The sequence below is a fragment of the Paramormyrops kingsleyae genome, chromosome 6 (genome assembly GCF_048594095.1).
Source record: "Paramormyrops kingsleyae isolate MSU_618 chromosome 6, PKINGS_0.4, whole genome shotgun sequence".
Lineage (NCBI taxonomy): Eukaryota > Metazoa > Chordata > Actinopteri > Osteoglossiformes > Mormyridae > Paramormyrops > Paramormyrops kingsleyae.
The window spans coordinates 7,913,257-7,933,699 of NC_132802.1; the positions used below are offsets into that span (position 1 = coordinate 7,913,257).

Here is a 20,443-nt window from a genome sequence, read left to right on the forward strand (position 1 = left end):
CTGTCTGAGTTGTCAACATAGAAATAAGGATGGAGGCGTTTGGAAAAAAAAACACCTAATAAACCACGTGACACAAACCATACAAAAATGCTTATGGAAATATGTGGTTAAAGGGGGATTACCAAAGATTTTCCACATATCGACAGGAAATTGCGTTACATATCGAAACAACACAGAAGTGGCAATTTGTTTTATAAAAGAAAAAAAAAACAAATCTTAACGTTTCATTACAGTTTCCAGTCAGTTTACTTTAGGTGAAGGTATGTGGTCAGCAGATTGTAAGTGTTTAGCTTTAGCTGGTTTCCAACACCTGCTGTGAGTATTGCTGTCATTTAAATCCATACTAAAAAACCGTCATATTTATATTCAGTGTGGGGTGACTATCTGCCCTTTTCCAGGTATGCTGCCCCCCCGACCAAACTCCCATGATTCTTTGCAGGGAATTCTGCATGATCGCTGAACACGTAACTAAAATTCGAAAAGGACAGGTTAAGGGATAAAACAAAAGCATTATTATTATTACTCTTAAAAACAATAAGTTTATCATTTCTGCCAGTGAATACATTTTTAAAAATCAGGCGTATTGCTATTTAAAGGCATCGTAAATGAATTCACGAATCATCAAGATAAAAATAAATGTTGAGATGAAAAGTTTTCAGAGCGCAAGTATAACTATGAAATGATGTGGTGAGATACATTCTGTGAACTTCAGGACGAAACGTAACGCTAATGTGCAGACATTAAAAAACGAATATGCAGGAATGGCACTGCTTTTTAAGGCGGTCATTAGTGAGGGTACAGGCTCGCTGCTCCATTTCACCAAAATAGTACTAAATGAAGAATTAACATAAGCTTGACCTCGTACTGGATAAAGCAGCGAAGGAGATGTAAGGCTGGGTGGATGAGCTTAAATAAGAGTTTCGGCCACGGTGCATATACATATAACATTGTGATATTAATCAAAAGCCATAACTGCATTTGACCATGATGTCACTTTAAACTACTCCCTAATACTGCTGGGCCAATGCTGTATTAACATACCTACCCACCCTCTTCTTTGCTTCGTCAGTGCTGCTTGTTTCCCAGTCACCCCCTCCCTCAGCTACTGTTTGGTACCTTCTGTCAGGCTCCAGGCTGTTTGTTTCCCTCGCATACATCCCACCTCCAGCACTAGGTTGGTACATTCCTCTCAGTGAGTTGCAGTCATAGCCTCTAGGTTCTGGCCTTGCTGCTGGGCAGCTTCTTCAACTGTTTTTTCAACACCTTAATTCTTCCTCATTATGACCTTATTGATAAATGTCGCTTAAACATCAGAGTCAACAATGACATTGTCCAAACAATATTTTAATAAAGTGAAATCACACTAAAGAATGAAATATATTACCAGCTTGTATCTGTTCATTACTTATTCATGATAAACACATTGTACGTATGTACTGCAAGAGCAGTTGATTTTTGAGCATATCTGTGCAGGTGAGAAAGTCACAGTGTGTCTGTTGTGTTGTTCTTGAAAAGTCATCAAGCCTGTGGATTAATGTCTATTATTGCTTTGTTATTGTTACATTGCTGCAAGGCAACACAAATAGAGACACAAGACATGGATAATATCTTATATTATCTATAAGATAATATATCTGATTTTAATTGCTGGTGATCAGCTCCTCCTTTGATCTTTGGTCAAAACAAAGCTTAATATGTTAACACTTTCTTTGAATACCATATCTATAAGAATCTATGAACACATTCATAACACATTATAATGCGTTCATAAAGCATTATACACACGGCTATAAATATTTTTAAAAAGGCATAACACATTATTAGCCATGTTTATTATAAATTATGAATGCTATATGAAGCTATAATAGTCTATAGACGGTGGGGTGGTGAAGATATATATACACAATGATCTCTGATCTGTGTGACTGCAGTAAAAATATAGTAATATAGAACACACTCTTCTTACGTGCTAATGACTGAAACCTAAAAAAAAACAAAAGCAGTACAGATATGGTAAAGCTACACCAAATGAGCCAAAAAGGGACTTTGATAACTAGAAGGTGAAACCCATTTCTTGTCAAAACCACCTACATATTTCCTGTTCTATTTCTACCACAGAACCAAGGTTGCAACTGACTCTGCCAGAGGACTGGTGGAGACCAAAGCCAAAGGTTTGGGGTGACCTTCCGCTCTCAAGCTGGGCTGGTGTCAGCCACCCCTCTGTTGTGTCACGTGCCACATGTCTGAACGTTGACACAGAAACCAGGACTAGTTGGTTACATAACCACAACTGAGAAGCAGGAGGCACAACACAGGTACTTTACAGTAAATGTGTGACTTCTGCACGTTGCACATGCACACTTAGGTACAGGAGGTGATAAGGGTGAAAGCGGCTTTCTCACCCAGTCTATAAGCTACTGGCGTTAAACCCAAGGCCCTATGGGGCCTTCTATGTACCATGGCATGAGGGTGTAACTGATCTCTGTAAAACAATAGTGCAAATACTTTTTTAGTGTTTTGTTAAAAATGTAATTACTCCACATATCATGCAGCTGTCTTCACCTCAGTTTGTGGAAACCCTCCCTATAAAATTGACTTGTTTTTACAGTACTAGTCAAAATTTGTACACACCTAGCAGTAGAAAGGTTTATTTGTATGATTCTGTACATTTTAGAATAATTTGTATTTAAAACTAAAAAACAACATACATGGAATTATATCCTGAATAAAAATATATTAAAAATAAATTGTTGCGGGTGGGGGCAGTTCTGTGCATTAGGATGCAGAAGGTGGCCGGTTCAAATCCCTGATTCGGCAGAGTGACCCCACTTTCGGGCTCTTCAGGAAGGCCCTTAATCCCAGTTGCTCCAGGGACTGGCTGACCCTACTGTCTCCTCTAAGCTAGTTCCATGAGGTGGCCTCCTGAGATGCTTTCCCAGCTGTCCTGAAGGAGGTCCCACATATATGCTGATCTCTCATTGGCCGCTTTTCCTTCACTCTCTGGTCACACTCCTCCAAGACCGTTTCTAATGTGTTTAGCTGAGGTGGCCAAGTTATATGATGTGACACACTATCACTCTGTTAATTATGTAATCTTTGTGAACTACTGAAGGAACTACTGAAGGAACAAATAATGAAAAACACGTGAAATACTCATGCTTGTTCATCATTAATGAATCGTGATGCTTTTATCTCAAGTCGCTACTGTAGTTGTTTATGATTTGTGGTTCTGTAGTAACTGAGTTACTACTAAGTATTTGTGACCCTTCAAGCATTACCTAGAACGTTAAACAATTCTTTTTGTTTGTTTCTCACCTGTGAAATGTTCTCCAAACTGGCATAAGTTTGAACTGTTTTTGCATACATTTTTCCTGGATAAGTCAGTTGAATTTCTTCCTATAACAAGTTTTCTACTTTTGTGTCTACTTTTACATGGACATTTCAGGTTACCCATGGGATTTCATTTTACTCTTGTAGTCACAGTGCTGAGAAAAAAACCTCTATTATTTTACAATATTTGGGAAGTTTCACCCATCTGAGAACAAAGATGGCAGACATTGGTATCTCAGCCAACCAGAACTTTAATTAATGTTTGATTGACTGGTAGAATACCTGGTGAGGTCGCTTAATGTAAGGCAATTAAGAACTGGAGTTAGAGGAGATGGCAGAAATGAGGCTTCTTCATTGGGTTAAAACAGGTAGGTTTTTCTGTCGTGACTAGATGTAGAGTGAAAACTGGTTTACTCCACTTCTCTGGAGGACTATGGGTGTCTAATTTTAGAACATGGAATGCAAGCTTGGTTTTTGATTGTTAATCATACATCTTGCAGTTCATTCAGATGTACACTTGGAAAAGACGATAAACTATACGTTATAACAAGGTACTGGAAAGTAAGTTCTAATCTTCAGAGAATAATAGATTGAAAAGTAACATTAAACAGAAACTAGTCAGCTTTTCACCAATCAAAATAAGCCTGAAACATCTTGAGAAAAATCTACCATCAATGTTAGCAAAATTCCACCAAACTTTCTCTTCTGTTGTTTCCGAGACACTCTATTTCACATACCTCAAGAGGTGCGCAAGTGTGACTTTCTCATGATTTGTGTCATATCATGGAGAGTCACATTCCAGCCTCAGATTTTAAAATAATGATCTGTTTTCCAATTTAACACAGGGAGAGATGGCAGCTGCACATGAATAAAACATAAAAAAGACACGGTTTCTCTCTTTTGAATTTGAGCACAATAGATGTATGAATTCTCCTCTGATGTCACAGTTGCTCTGTGCATCATAGCAGAATGCCTCAATCCTTCATTTTATATACCTTATATTCAACATAAATGAAAGCCATGCATCACTATAGCAGGCATTATCCTCTTGTTATAAACAGGCATCTATTACAAGATAGAAAATCACAATAAGTTAATACTCACAGCATAGTTTTTCTATATAATAGGCAGATAAGCTTAATGTAAGATTGTGGTTAAGGCATCAGTTACTCCTAAAGAATGCTTGTTTTGCACAGATATGGTGTGACCAGAGTTTCACTCAGTTTCAACAGGCACCGACTAACACTGTTAATACCAGCAGATGATATTTTTGGCAATGAATATAGTCCCAATTTTTCCCCCCCAAAATAAAAAGAATATTTCCATAGTTGTCAGGTTTGGAAATAATATAGGTAACATAACATGTCATTTTATGTGATTTTACAACAGCTATAGATTAGAGAGTGATAGATAAGAGATATGTTATTTCTAATAAATATATATTTCAGAGAAGTGCAGTGTATCAGCTTGAGAACATGTATATAAAATGGCCACTGTGCAGATATACAGTACAGGAAAAACATCTACAAGCCAACCACAGTAAACTCACCTTTTGGTAAAATATATATAATATGTAAGTGAAAATGAATCAGATAGGGTATTTTGGGAAACTAACATTTACCACTGAATTCCATAGAGAGAGACTGTCTTTGACCTGCATCAAGAACACAAGTGGAAGCTAATCTTGATACGGCAGCCTGACGGGTGCCGAAAGGAGTCAGTGATTGTCTCGCTTTCTTCTGAAGAAGGCCGAAAACTGGTGCATGGGGGCGGGGCAAACAATGGGACATTACAATTAAAGCTCAAGCCACACAGATGGAAACAAGGCAGAGATGAATCGCGAAACCTGCAAAGCACTACATAGCACCATAAAGGATTGCTGTGTCCACATGTATCGTGTGATAGTCTGAGGTATGTGACCTTCACTGTCCATTCAAATGGCTTTGAGCAAGCAGGGAGACTTTCTTGTTAGCATTTAGAATTACTGACATTTTCGTCGTAGGTAATCAAAACAATTCTTCCTTTTTTATACCTTATTTTTATGCCCTTAATGATGAATACCTATTTAATAAAAATTAGAATCCATATAGTAGCATAAAAATAGGACCCACTAATTCATTTCTGTGTTCTAGCTCACACATTCCATACTCAGCAGATCTTACCTTTCACAATGATACATTCGGGATTACAGTACCACGTATGAATTTCCCTCTAGGCTTTAACATTAAAGGGGTACAGTCCTATTACCTCATCACTGAACATGGACCTGTCCCTTCCAGAGGGCTGCAGTGCAAGTAACTCTCACAATAGATTCTGAGGGTTTTTTTTTTAGCATTATTAATGACCCCGGAAGTACTGATGCTCCATCACTGTTTTTGTGTAAGTTTAAGCATAGTGACGACCATTCCTGCTTCCAATACTGTAAGAGTATCTGCATCCCTATAAATGTACAAGCAATTTACAAGCAGGTAAAATAACTAAACTGGTCTGGGTTACGAAGATGCGAAACATCAGACATGTCGAAATGCCAAAACACTGTTGCCAGGGCTCAACATTGCCTGAAACGTGTAAACGTGAGTCACATTGTCAGCATTATCATTTACTATAAGTGATGTGTTTAAATAAAAACAAGACACAATCCACTTTAAACATTTTATTACAGACAAATGAAAAAAAGAAGCATTGTGACACAAAATGAATTTGCCGGCACAAAAGGAACAAACCAGCATGAAAAGATGTAAAAATAATCATTAATTATAATGACAATAAAACAAATAATAAAAAAAACATAATGATGCACCTTGATAAAACAAGCCAAAGTTACTTTATATCGTTCATAAATAGATAGGAAACCAGTCAATAAAATTAAATAAGAAGAGGGAATATTGCGGAAAAGCAACTGTAATGCGACAGTTAATAGATAAATCCGCTTCTCATCACTGGCTTTACAAAGAGACATTTTGATTTGGCAGGTTTGTACACGTGTGAGATGCCTTCCCCCCGTGTCCATTATTTTGAACTTAAATGTTTGCTACAGTGTATAATCAAATGTACGGCATAAAAACTAAATACATTTTTTTTTCCCACAAAAAATTATAAAGATGAGTTCAACACAATTCTAAAACACCTAGTAAAACTACTGTAAAACTATAAACGCACTGTCATGTTTATCTTTAATAACATTTCACATCTAGCTTTTATTTTTTTCCTATTCACCTGTACAAGTTATGTCGGGGATGGGGAGATGATAAAGAAAGTTAAGAGAAATAAAAATTAACTTGGTACAGAGCCTCCACTCTCCACAGACCTGCCGAGTCATGTGGTCTAAGAAAAAAAAGGCCGGTCTCTTCCCCAGATCCTTTCACGTCTGGCGGGACACTAAATCTTAGTCCTTATATCCGTTTTACTGGAGAGACACACCCAGAGAGCACAGTTTTAATTCAAGATTTAGTGTGTGAAATCCTTCATCGAGTCCACCTGCACAAGTTCAAATTCACAAAACATCATTTTTAAATATGAGCTGAGGAGTCGCAGCTGGTGCTAAAAGTACAGAGATGGACCCGAGATTCTCAATTCCATCCTGCGAAAGTGATATTTACAATCACACCGTGCGAGATTGGCTGGTTTAACCTTACCAGATGTCTTGTCATACAAGAGGAAAAACCCGCATTTCTGTTTTCTCATCCTCACTGTAAGGTTGGCGACGAATCGACCCTCAGATTTGCTCCCTACAGGTATTGTCCATGGGTTAGCTTGTGGCAAGCAAGCAAGACACAGATAAAACAAGAAATCCTAAAAAAAAATTAAAAGCAATCAAGAAGACTCTTTCTTCATATATTAAAGCTGAATTACCCCTGAAAAAATCTGCCCATGTTTTTTTTATTTTTTATTTCATATTAAGTTTTACTTAAAGATACCAAGAGTGCTGTGTTGGACCTGGCTTAGGTCTGCGCATTCTAAGTGCTTGGCAAAAAAAAGAGGTTCTCTCGGAGTCTTCAGGACTTGCACAAAATCCTTGAATGTAAATAGAAAAAGAAAAAAAAAAAATCAACAAAAATAGAAGTGAAATCGGCGGCGGTTGGGCTTCCCGGTGTCTTTCCTCCAGCTTCAAGTGAGGTAGAGAGGCTTGTCCCTCGCTATCATGCTACTGCTGAAACAGAGCAAAGACAGGTGGTGTGAGCGTGCTGCAGTCACTGGGCGCGCTTGTAAAATGACAACTTCTAATTATTAACTAAGACTTAATCAAAGACATAATACGTCCACTGTACTTCTTTTTCCTGCCTTCTTTTTTTGTAGTGGGTCATGTGGACACTTTCAGAAATCTAAAGTATAAGGTGATAGCACAGTGACTTTTTGTTGTGCTGTCCTTTGGGAGATGGAGATTAGTTGTGAGTGCAGTTATTTTCGAGGTGGCGCAGTGGCCAGCACTGCTTCTATGCCCCGCCAGCATTTGGGGTTCAAACCCCACCTCCGCGTGGGTGGGTGTGGAGTACCCAATTGACTGGCCGGTCTAAGTAAGTGTATGAGTATATATGGGACCAGCATGCCATTGATGGTGCTTAGGATAAGCTCCAGGCACCTGTAACCCTGAGTGGGACAATAATTTGTTTTTGTACAGCCAGTAAACACGCAGGATTAACTTGATTTAAAACAAATTACTTGACCTGTAAACACACAACACCAATGACCAGTGGTTATTAATAACTGTTTACCTTTAGATTCATTTGACCAAGAATACCAACACAGACTAATATCTACTGATTTTCAGGCCATACCGGAAATATAATGGAAGCATCAATAAAAAAACTAATAAAAGCAACAAAAATGTTTATGAAGCATAAAATCTGTCACATGATAAAGAATGAGATGTTTTCTCAATATAGCTCAAATCTTAATAAATGCTCCATGCCACTGGATGTGAAAAATTACCGATTTGTTGCAAATTAACTTTATGATTTTTAATATTTGTTTGTTATTGCCAGAGACCCATTATTTACAAAAACAAATTTATACCACTGCTGTTGTCAATGTATCTTGCCAAGAACGTGTATAAGACAAACTTAACCAAAAGCAAATGGAGAATCGTCTCGCCACCAGCCTTCCAAGAGAGAAATAAGGCCCCAATAATGCTTAATGAGCAGGGAATAGATTGCCCTGTTTTTAAAAAATGACAATTACGAACAAAATGGAAGTTGGCTTTGACCTTGGATTACCTGTAAGAGAGCGAGGTGAGTGTCAGTCCATGTTTTTTAAGGAGTTGTTTTCACCCAAGTTTACTTGTGATTACTTCTGTCTTCCTTGTTAATTCTCTTACATTTATATGCAAAATATGCAATTATTACAGATGGATTAAATTCAAATTTCAGCCTTTTCACAGATTTTCTTTTTTTTTTTTCGTAAATGTGGGACAGCTTGCTGAATACCACTGCCGTGCATGTCTATTATTTAATGCCTATGTGGTGGTTTTTCCTGCCACGTCGCAACCGTAAAATGTATGCACACATTATTCGTCATTAAACCACACATCGTGTTCTATAATTTTGTTCAACTAAAATAATCACGGCACTTGTGTTTAAAATCAAAAGCTAACAACCAATTGAGCACTTTCACTCCTTCAAAACACATAATCCTAAAGACTGGCTTGTGCATAATTATATCTATATTATGAAACACACTAAAAGTATTCATGCATAAACTTCGGCAAAGTTCTGTTACAATCTCAGGATTTCAGAAGCGGCGTGGCGATGCTGGACAGCTCAATGTCTTGTGCTTCTTCCATTCGCTCCGTTATTGTGGGAGTTCGACTTCACAGCCATCAATAGTTTGGCACCCGGCGTCTCCTTTAGCAACTGCCTTTAAAGCAGCCAGCAATTTAGCTAAATAATAATGTGACCTTTGCTCTGAGAAACAAAATTAACGAGCTCCTGCACCTTAAGTATATCTGACGTGTAAATAGGGCAGCAGGCAATATTCTGGTTGACAAGGACTTACGTCCTGTTCACACTCAAAGAAAGAACTTGCTGATGCACCCTTGAGAAGGACACCTCATCTGAATTGGCCATTAAAAGATCTATTTTTATAAATTGGTAAAATTGAACCTGTCCATTTATTGTCTTTTCTTATAGAAATATAGATGTATCTTTCTTTAACACATTCCATTTCCATGTTATTAAATGTCACAGTACAGGAGAGCTAGCTTTTCCATTGAGGAACAATGCAGGCACCTCAATTGGTTCCCTTTTCATAACTGGTTAGTTACAGGTGCAATACAATCGACAGGTCTGTAGAGGGCACTTACGTGCTGGCCAGCCACGACCAGCCATCCCCCTTAAACCTGTGCAGCCTCCGGTCACCATGGCCGAGAGTCAAAGCTCAGTCTGAGCTACAAAATCTAAACCACTCTTGGGAAAAGCCAATTAAGAATTCAGGGTTTTACAGCCGATGTAGGGTGAAGTGTAGAGTTTTATGTTCTCTCTCGCAACGATAAGCTGTATTTGATGGATGCTTTACCTGCAGTGGCTTCCTCCGCAATCCCGATTGCAGTACTCGTTGTCCCACTCAGGATTTTGCCCCCCCACGGGGTTGGGTGCCCCCGGAGACTGAGAGCCAACGCTGCTCGGATACTCTGACTGGATATGTGAGAAGCCCTGCCGGAAATGAAGAGTATATCCCTGAACATAACATCACATTCTCTTCCTTCAGCCATGTTCTGGACCTCTTCACATCTGCAAAGGAAGAGGCACCAAAACAAGACCTTCTCATATGCAACACCACCTATTTACGTGACCTCTAAAAATACCCACAATAAAAAAAGATAACAGAGAGTGAATCAGCTCTCCCCTGATTATTCCTGTAGTTAATAGCCATTAAAACAAAAAATTATGAATGTGGCATATTAATATAAAAAAGTACAACACGAAAGGTTGAGCCTTCCGTCGGGATAGGTTTATCCACATGGTTGTGGCCATTAGTATTTCTAAATTATTTAGATAATTCTTTCTGTTCAATGGAAACTGCTCAATTTCCCAGCTCTGTAACCATATTAATAATACCCTACATGGTACTTAGTTTTAATATTAGTCTTTGTATTTATATTCTGTTCTAAATAAACCTAAACAAATCAGAACAGAAATTTCCACACTGTCTCTTTTCCTCATACCATGGCTGAATCCAGTATTTCAGTTAAAGATTTGTGCTGCTTGTCTCTTAACATGTTACAGTTTAATAAACCTAGGATACTACTACATTACCTTACCTGCCACACATGAACACCAAGTACCCTATATAGGGTGACCACAAAATCAATTGTCTGACACTGTGAGCCAGGACAGGGTTTGTAAACTACCGTTTCAATTAAAAGGAACCGTATTTCACTTAAGCACTGAGTCCTTGCTGTGTGCTGATTTTTCAGTCTCCTATATAATCATGCATGTGTCACTAATGTTAATGTGAAACAGCTGGATCAGTCTTTCAATCAAGGAAACAAACCAGTAAAAGCACAAGAACGGAACAATTTTTCCAAGCAAGGAAGCCTTTCGATTTTAAAGTAGTTTGTAAAACCTGAAGTGTCTCATAGTGCCCCCCCCCCCGACATGGATTAGATGATCACCCAAGCCCTATAGCTGGAAGTGATGGTTACAGTAAATCTCCCCTTTTAATAATCTTCAGTTTTTTGTACCTATTACAATCTCTACAATAAAGCAGGTTGTATCTTGTGAATAACAGGCCTCTTATCCTTTAGAACAGCTGAGGAAGTAATATCACAGCCTTGGAATTTATTTGTTTCAAGATCAATAAGGATCACACACCAAATGGTCTGCAGAAACACGTGGCATTTCATTAGTGTCCTGTTCTATAATATGCCTTCTTAATCTAACACTTTAAATGACATCTTACTACTGTGAAAAAAAAGCTCTTTTTTACATCAACATACTGTTTTGCTTTTCAAAAATCTTTTTAAAAGTTTCTATCAAAGACACTTTTGAATTTTTATACTGCATATGAATACATTTTAGGCCTTTAATGAAATATTTTTGAAGTACAGCTTCTGCTAAAGTCACATTTATCGTTAATCCCAGTCTGCTGCTTGCAAGCTTTCTACTTACTTTAAGATATTTCCTAAAGTGAGTATGAAATTATGCAAAACATTCTTCAATAACATCTATCAACTGGGTGCTACTCATTCTTTATTATTACACAGCACCAGGTCAGAAATTGCACTTGGAGAGGAAAAAATGCAATTTCTGTATTGTCTTTCAAATAATGCTCTCCCTATTACAATACCCCAGGTAATGTTGGGTACGGTGAATTTGAGAAGACCTTACCTAAGCACTTTCCTGCTCTTATATAACACAGAGCTAAACTCAGCATCTGAATCTTGGATAGTGTCCTGCAACATAGCCCTGGGATTTAGCCCATGCAGTTTTACTATTATTTTATAATATATCATTAGTATTTGGTAACAGATTCTAAATGTTAATGCTTTCAAAAACCCTCTTCTCACCCTGTGAGTGAAGCTCTTATACAGGCCTGTATCCTGAAGATCGGCGTTTGCTGATTGGATATTTGAGGCAGAGTCACTGACCTGCTGACCCGGAGGAGAGTGGAGCGGCGGCTGAAGCCCCATCTGGTGCGGGATGATTGGCTGCGACTGGACCTGCTGCATGCGGATTGGCTGGTTGAGAATGGAGCTCTGGTGCAGCGAGAGCTGCTGGTGCAGAGGCGGGCTGATCTGAAAGGAGGATGGAGGAGAGGCACTCATGCTGGGCAACATCTGTGACTGGCTGAGGGTCCGGGAGAGGCTGTGGCGCGGGGGCCCGGCATAGCTCTGCAGGTCGGACAGGGGGAACGAGCCGGGGCCCAGGTAGGGAGACGAGGTCTGGGCCGGAACGCTGTACAGAGGCTGCTTCGGCACCATCATGTGGGACGGTTGGCTTGTCTGGGCACTTTTAGTTTCCACTGGATCACTGTAGTTCTGCAAAAAAACGCAGCAAAGGATCAATGGCCATGCCGAAAGTGCCTTTTAACTTTTACAGTACATAACATTCATGTTACATTTACCGATAACACTTTACTGAAGGCCATGTTCTTAGAAATCTATAAACACATTCATAATGCATTATAATGCATTCATAAAGTATTATAAACATGGCTATAAATGTTTATAAAAAGGCGTAACACTTTATAGCCATTTTTATTATGCATTATGACTGCTTTAAGAAGCTATCATCTATAATGTACAATAGACACCTTCATAATGCAGGACAAAGCATCCTTAATTCTTATACTAACCATTATAATGCATTATGAAGATATCTATAGTGCATTATAGATGAGAGCTTCATGAAGCATTCATAATACATAATGCACATGGCTATAATGTGTTACTGTACGTCTTTTGAGAAATGTTTATAATTCTTTATGAATGCATTATTATTTGTTATAAATGTGTTTATAAATTACTGAAAACATGGCTTTGAGTGTTACCCATTTATTTGTGCTGATATTCAAAGCAACTTAATTAATCTGACCCAAAGAAATTTTTCCTCATTCATGCTTAGTCCCTGCAGAACCACCCTTCACAAAGTTCTAAGAATAGTACGCCTCCATAAAGGAATGTAACTATGTAATGTGTAATGTATAATCTACAGTTAGTTGCTTACTGAATGCTTTTAACCAAAGAGATTTGCATTTTTTACAGTATGATTATGTAAGGTGGTGAAAAACTGAGTCTGAGTGGGATGAGAATAAATTCAGGAAAAAGAAAAAGTGACCTGCATAACAGATTTAATAACTTTAATGTGTGAGCTGTACACATGTCCATCAGTTCATTCATCCATCCTTCCTTTGTGCGTAAGCACTTCTCTGTACGGGACGTAAACAGCCTGGAGTCTATCCCAGGATGCACAGGGCATGAGGCAGGTGACACCCGAGATAACATGTCAGAAGAACATACATGTGGCGTGTGAGTCTGCCAATGTGTTAATTAAAGACATGCTGAGCGATTACCAGGGAGTGTGACAAATGACAAGGGGGGGCAGACCGAGGCAGGTGTGCTTGGTCTGGATCACCTTGCTGAATGGGAATGAAGCCCCCTGTCAGACACTCTAATACTGGGCAACAGAAAAAAAAGTGTTTTCTGTTCAGGTGACCTTTCCCTTTAAGCGATTGCGGGGGTGCAGGGGGGGGGACAGCAGCTGTTTAAATACGGTTTACAGCACACTGCATCCAGCAGCCAAGTGCTGGGAATCTATCGCATAACCTGGGCTTGGAATACATTAAATGTAGACCCCCCCCCCCCCCACCGCACCGCAGAGCAGGTGCTCCGATAGTATAAAACTACCCTGCTGACAGCAGGGAGACTCTGTAACGCCCGGGTGTAACTTGGAAAAAGGTCCCCAGGGAATTCGAGAAAACCGACAGATAGAAGGTAGAGAGTGGCATGTGTCTGACTCATCAGCAGCAAAATGACGCTGATGCAAAGAGGATTTAAACCATAAGACATCCGCAGAGGCCGGGGAAGGCTCTGCTTTCTGAGGAGGCCTGGCTTCCTTGATGTGTGCAGAAAGCTGCTAGAGATGTCCTAGGAGTCTATAGTAGCCAGTGTACTTCTGAATGCTGTGGGCTTCTGAGGAAGCTAGGAACAGGAGGTAAGTTTCCCGAAGCCTTCTTACTGCTACGTGCTTCGTAAGTTCTGTCTTTTAACAAAGAACTTACGAACAACGTAGCGTTAAGAAGGGTTAGGGAAACTCACCCAGGGATGGTTCTGGAGTTGCCCCCCCAATTATGAAATAAATGTATTATTATTACTTTTATTATTTATATTCATATAAGTGGGTTACATTTTGTGCACTGGGAACAAGCAAAACCCAAAGTGTAATCACATTCTCTTGACCGCCTATTAACATGGATGCGCTGTGGGGTCGTGTCGCTTCAGCTGGTGAAAAGTGAAGTTAATGACTGAAAAAATAATCAAGCTTGTGGAAGCAAGACGGTATAAAGGAGATATCAGAGTTACACATCTCTAAAAACTGAAGAAGGTGACTACAAAGCATTAAATAAATAACTTATCAGTTTTCAAAATTATATCCATCCATCCATTAACAACTTATCCAGTACAGGGTCATGGAGAGCTGGGATGCATCCCAGAAAGCATGGTACAGGGGGCAGGGGACACGCTGAATAAAATGTTAGAAGTACCTACATGTAAAATGTGAATCGGCCAACATGTTAATCGGTCCCACCTCTCCAGCCTCTTATGGTGACCTGTAGTCTATCCCATGAAGGAGGGGCTGCCCAGTCCTTTGCAGGACATTCAAATTAATTGGGAGACACCCAGTCATGTGATCTTGAAACAGTATCCCTGGACTGGGGGGAACATTTAACATTTATTTATTTAGCAGAGACTTTTATCCAAAGTGACATATAATTGAGAGGTTGGGGTTAAGCTGGAGATATTGGGGTTAAGGGTCCCGCTGAAGGGCCCCATGGTTAGATCACTCTGCCGACTATGGGACTCGAACCCAGAATTTCCCATCCTGGCCCAAACCCACAGAATCACACACCGTCTCATCATTAGAACACAGGAGAACGTGCTCGCTCGCCAGGTACGGACTCGAACCCACAACTCCAGAGGCAGGAGGCAATAACACTGCTCACTGAGCTGGACAGAAGCTTGATTATGCAGTCTTCTCAATACATATATTTGTGATTTAATAGGTAACGAGGGATTCAAATAATTCATATGATAAATTGTGTTTCTTAGATTCCCAAATGTCTCTTTGAATTTTGATAAGGAACAAAAAAAAAAAACATATCAGGCCAGCTCGATATGAATCTTTTTTTAAGTTCCTCACAGCATTTAGAATGCAAACCCATTCACCGCAAACATCAATCACACATCTGAATTACAGATTTGACAGAACATTTAATTATGCAAAATGACAGATGAGACTGGTTGTTAATAATGGCTGCCATAGGAACAGACTGATGAAGACACCATTCTGACTGAAATCACACCTCTTGTTTTTTTTGTTTGGGCGGGGGGCGGGTTGTAAAATTGGGTGTGTGTCTTTGGGGGCGGCGGGGGGGGGGGGGGGCATAAAAATGCATTTTGGATTTGCAAAGGAAGAAGAACAAGCTTACAACAAACACATTTCCAGGCTGGAAAGATTAGATTTCATGATGGTGGAGATTAAGACTAGGGCCTACCTGCTCACTTCTGAAGCTTTAAGCAGGTTGCATAATTTATTCAATTAATCCAGTCTCCTTTTTCAGAGTTTTCCAAAAGTATGCTTACTTATAGCACATTCTCAATTTATACGACGTGCAAGCTACCTGAGGCCCTTTGTGCATTCATTTTTATTTGTTACATTTCTATAAGGCCTTTCCTCATGCGAACGTTAAAAAATGTGACACAGAAACACAGCGCTCCCCGTTCCCCGAGATTATATCTAAATCGCACTGGGTGAACATAGAGCCGCGTTTTCGCCGCTGTTGATATCGTGGACGACCACATTCATTCCACAGACGAATATACTCCACAACATCAACAACAGCTGCTGGGACACCCCCACATAAATCAGGACATTGGCGGGATACAGATTGTTTCTACGAGGTGGTTTGATGTGTGTTGATCCACACGGATGCAGACAATGCTTCATTTGCGAATGCATCACGTTTTTGCATATCTCGTTATAGAAATAATTTGCAGGTTGTGTTTTTTTGCGGAGTGGGATAACATGTCATAAAGTCTTAGTTATACTGGAAATTGAGCTTGATTTAAGCGCCCAGGAGTTTCAGAGGGTTCCGCTAACGCCACCACGGCATGGAAAGCTTGCTTGTAGACACAGCCCAGTGCCAGCTTGTAAACTTGTCCCTCGTTTGACCCAAGGTGCGTGTTTCCTATCCTATGGGGCCTGCTAGGGCGGGGTGGGGGCTGGTCTCATAGTGCCACAGCTCACCGAGCTGCCCCTCCCTCGGGATAAGCAAGAATTCTCATTCCAATTTATCACCGCTATATCAGGCCTGACCTCTGTAAATCAAAGGCATTGTCAGCGTTACCTTGGAAACCAGACTGGCTCTGTACGTGGCCAGAGCTTTCAGATACTCCTTCTTGGCGGCTTCTGTTTTCCTCTTGTACCCCTGCAAGGGACCAAACAGAATCATGGTTAGAAGGAGTGGCCTGGCTCGCCTTGGCCCAGCAGGGGGAACAGAAGCAGTGCAAACCCCGTCACTGAGCCGCCATCGTCCTCAGTCTCTTGGGCCCTTTGACCCACGTCACGTGACTTATCTCTATGGCTTACAATTGTCTCACAGATGACAGCGTTTGTTTTTTTTTCTTGCCGCGTAACATATCTGAAAATAATAATAGAAAACAAAATAAACCAAACGCAGATTGTTTCCCAGTCGGGTCGCAAGATTGATGCATTTTTGGCTCTGGACCTAAATGCATTCAGGCTGATGAATAGCTCAATGGACAGCCCATGTCACAGAACAAGCAGCAGTAATTTAGTTATCTCAGCCTGATAGACATCTCGGAGGGTAAATTCCATCCTCAAATTAAGCACAAGACCATGTGCAAGAATTACATCACAAACATTCCTTTAAGTTCCAAGCAGTCTAACCTAAATTGAAGGAGGAAACTATGTATCTCCCTGGGGGGCTTATTAAGCAGTACAAAAAAAGAAGAGCCTTAGATATAATTAAAGCCTATTGTACTGAAGTTTTTTTTGGTGGAATTAAAGACGGTGTCTGTATCGTTTGTGCCTTTGTTAAGAAAACTGATGGGATTTACATAAAGCTCACTCTTGAGGGTCTATTATCAAAGATCTCAGTAACCGAACTAAGAGAAGGAGCTGCCTCAGACAGGGTACCTCAGCGAGAGAGCGCTGATATCGCATCCGCCATCCGCTCCTGATGTTATTCTGTCCTTATGGCTGCGGCGTTAATATTTTCAAACAAAACTTGCGACCTCAAGTCCCGCCACTTAAATATTGATACAAGCCCCGCCGCCTTCTTAATGAACTCCAAAGGACTCCCAGCAGTTTTAATTTCAAATTCATTTAACAGAGCTAATGATTCACACAATGACGGGTATTTTTTTTCTTAATAAATTACCATGCCTAAGGATTCCTAATTATTCAAAAGCGAGTGGATTCATTAGCAATTGAAGCCGTCGGAGGCTCGCAGGTCGGAATGTATTAAAAATAACTACGCTGCTAGGAGCATATGTTGTGGTCGTAATCCTGACATTGGGGTGTCCCAGCAGAATTAGCTAGTAATTGTACCTTAATGAAATGTTCTTGTTTGATAACCAGTTAATTAAAGAAGACAATAACTCCGAACCCCGCTGACACGCCGAGCGATTACCAGGGACTGTGACAAATGACGGAGGGGGGGCAGACCGAGGCAGGTGTGCTTGGTCTGGATCACCTTGCTGAATGGGAATGAAGCCCCCTGTCAGACACTCTAATACTGGGCAACAGAAAAAAAGTGTTTTCTGTTCAGGTGACCTTTCCCTTTAAGCGATTGTGGAGGAGGGGGGGACGCAGCTGTTTAAATACGGTTTACAGCACATCGTTTCCAGCAGCCAAGTGCTAGCAATCTATCGCACAGTCTGGGCTTGGAATAAATTAAATGTAGACTCCCCCCCACAGCACCGCAGAGCAGGTGCTCCGATAGTATAAAACTACCCTGCTGACAGCAGGGAGACTCTGTAACGCCCGGGTGTAACTTGAAAAAAGGTCCCCAGGGAATTCAATAAGTCCAAAAAATAGAAGGCATGAGGGGGCATGCGTCTGACTCATCAGCACGAAAATGACATTGATGCAAATACGGTTTAAACTGTGGCACTTCTCTCTACCAGTGTGCGAGTGTTAACTGAAAAACATGACAGTCAGGAATACAGCGCGGTCAACACGCAAAAAGTGCCGCTTAAGTCTCAGCAAATCTGACCAAACAAACAAACAAAGTCAAAGAAACATAATGCCATAAAAATCCCTTGATATGCTTTCGTTTCAAATACGGATATCTCATCCTGGGTAGATGTCACTGAGTGTAAGATAATACTGAGGTAATTGTAATATTTTAAGTCTTTAGCTTAACCATGAATCCCTGTGCTGAATATGTGGGCGGGACATTTATAGATGGATAGATGTTTGACTTCGATGTTTAGCTTTAACATCTGTGGCTTCAATAACCTCCACAGGGTGACATGCATAGAGGAACAAAATAAGGTAAACAACCTGGGTGAGGTCGGTCGTCTGCACGCAGAAAGGATGCTGCACCTGTGAGGCCCAGAATCCAATTAAGATTTATTTGATGTAGGCTTCTGCTGAGGAGAGAGCATTGACTAAGGCTCAATCTTGTACCGATGTTTGGAGATTGATTTGGTAATCAGATGTCGATTGTAAGGGTAAAAGCTAAATTTTCATAAAATTGTTGTGTAACCTTGGAGTAGCTGGCTTTGGTAAGCTGACATTGAATGTAGAAGTAAAGGCAGGGTGACTGCAGAATGGTCGAGAAGACTTCAAATTACGTTGTCATGAGCTTTATATGTAAAGATGTTACTTCTTCCAGCAGATACTTTGAAGCAGAGAAACTTTCCCTTGTGCATCAGTCCTTCATTCTCACCTCGCATCCAGTGAGCAGCCCCAGATCGTGGAAGTTTCCTGTTTCTTATGGCAGAAGACTTGGAACCATGCTTTATACTTGTGTCTTGTTTTGCTGTTTACAATAATAAATCGGCAAGCCCTGAAGTCCGAGCCATGACAAGATGTCTGTTAGCATAGGTGTATGTGTGATTAGAAACTTGATAGTCCAAGTGAATGGATGTTGTATGCTAGAGGGAATTATTTGGTTCTGAATAGTACTTAAGTAATATGCTAAGTATCTAATTAAACGACATGGTTCTCAAACTATTAGGAAATCCTCTGTGATATTCCATTCCCCAAGACAAGAGCTATATATTAAAATGTTAATAAATTTTCTAAAGGATGTTACTGGAGGTTGGAGACAGCCGCCGGGCAGCCAGGGGTTAATAACTCTGGCCCAACACAACCCCCCGTTCGCTCATCATTGTGCTGCTGACATTCACTCATTTCCATACTCCATCCTCCACTGCACTAGCAAACCAATTCCATTCCCTTTCATTTGGAGAAATGAGCTAGAACCTCTCTTTGAGTGAAAAAAATGACGCGATCTCCTCAGGACCCCGGGCGACCTGCGTCATCGCCCGATGGAAAACGCTAATAACGGGTTATTCTAGGTCTCAAGGTTTTTTAAACAGATAAATGGTAATTTAATAAGAGTAAAACCCGACACGGGGGACATCTAGAAGGCACCAAAAAGACAGAAAGTAAATTCTCAATATACAGGGAAATGCAGGTGATGCGTTTGTTTTGTATCAAGAAAAAAAATCCCTCCTGAAGCAAAATGCTGAAGAAAAGCTTGGTTTTCTATAGTTAAATTAATCCTGACATTTGCATTAATCTTTATAAAAACAGATAATAATAATAATAATAATAATAATAATAATAATAATCCAAGGGAGCAAGAGAGAGTGGGCTGACCTACACATGCAAGTGTTACAGACACAGAGTGTTGGCTGGAATTTGAACCCTTAACTGCAGATATTCTTCCAGTGTTACAGTGTTACCCAGGGTTATCTACTTTACGCCAACACACCTTTGGTTCCTGCATTGAAAAGAGTTATTTAATGTATAACCTATGAGAAGCAGAAAAAAAACAGAAGGTGCCCAAGGAACCACAGTGGTCTACTTGGACAGGTTTTAATTGTAGGATAATTGTAGTATTTGACAGTTAATTATGTAGGAAATTGGGCGCGAGTGAAACTTCAGCAGAAGACAAATGGTATCTTATTAGTGTCACCCTGACACATAGCATGTTTCCTGCTTTATACGACGACCTGAAAAGACTGCATGTTTATTTTTATTCAAATCTTTGCTTATGCCTGTCGCTGAAACTTTGTAGCAGTATTTGGGTTACCAGAATAAAGCAACTAGCACCTCAAATCGTCAGCAATGCTATTATTCAAATACTATTCTTTCCCACTGAATCAAAATACAGTATCATTTCATAATTAATAACAACA

The 20,443-nt window shown here is 40.1% G+C and overlaps 1 protein-coding gene and 1 long non-coding RNA gene across 11 annotated transcripts in view; one reads left to right on the forward strand and one right to left on the reverse strand.

Annotated features, from left to right (window-relative positions):
- Positions 1-377: 377 nt before the first annotated feature.
- Positions 378-3,498, forward strand: LOC111855869 (uncharacterized). Its single transcript, XR_002840983.1, has 3 exons — positions 378-398; positions 2,119-2,315; positions 3,446-3,498. It is a non-coding gene; the product is annotated as an uncharacterized lncRNA (long non-coding RNA).
- A 2,470-nt stretch (positions 3,499-5,968) lies between these two features.
- The window catches only part of LOC111855862 (TOX high mobility group box family member 2-like), a 140,082-nt gene continuing 125,607 nt past the window's right edge, over positions 5,969-20,443 (reverse strand). For all 10 annotated transcript variants that reach the window (XM_072713568.1, XM_072713562.1, XM_072713563.1 and 7 more), the window contains 4 exons: positions 16,393-16,473; positions 11,915-12,304; positions 9,841-9,977; positions 5,969-7,480 (listed from right to left, as the gene is read on the reverse strand). In XM_072713568.1, the coding sequence (XP_072569669.1) occupies positions 7,438-7,480; positions 9,841-9,977; positions 11,915-12,304; positions 16,393-16,473 (651 nt within the window). In that variant the 3' untranslated portion in view covers positions 5,969-7,437. The remainder of the gene's footprint in view (positions 7,481-9,840; positions 9,978-11,914; positions 12,305-16,392; positions 16,474-20,443) is intronic.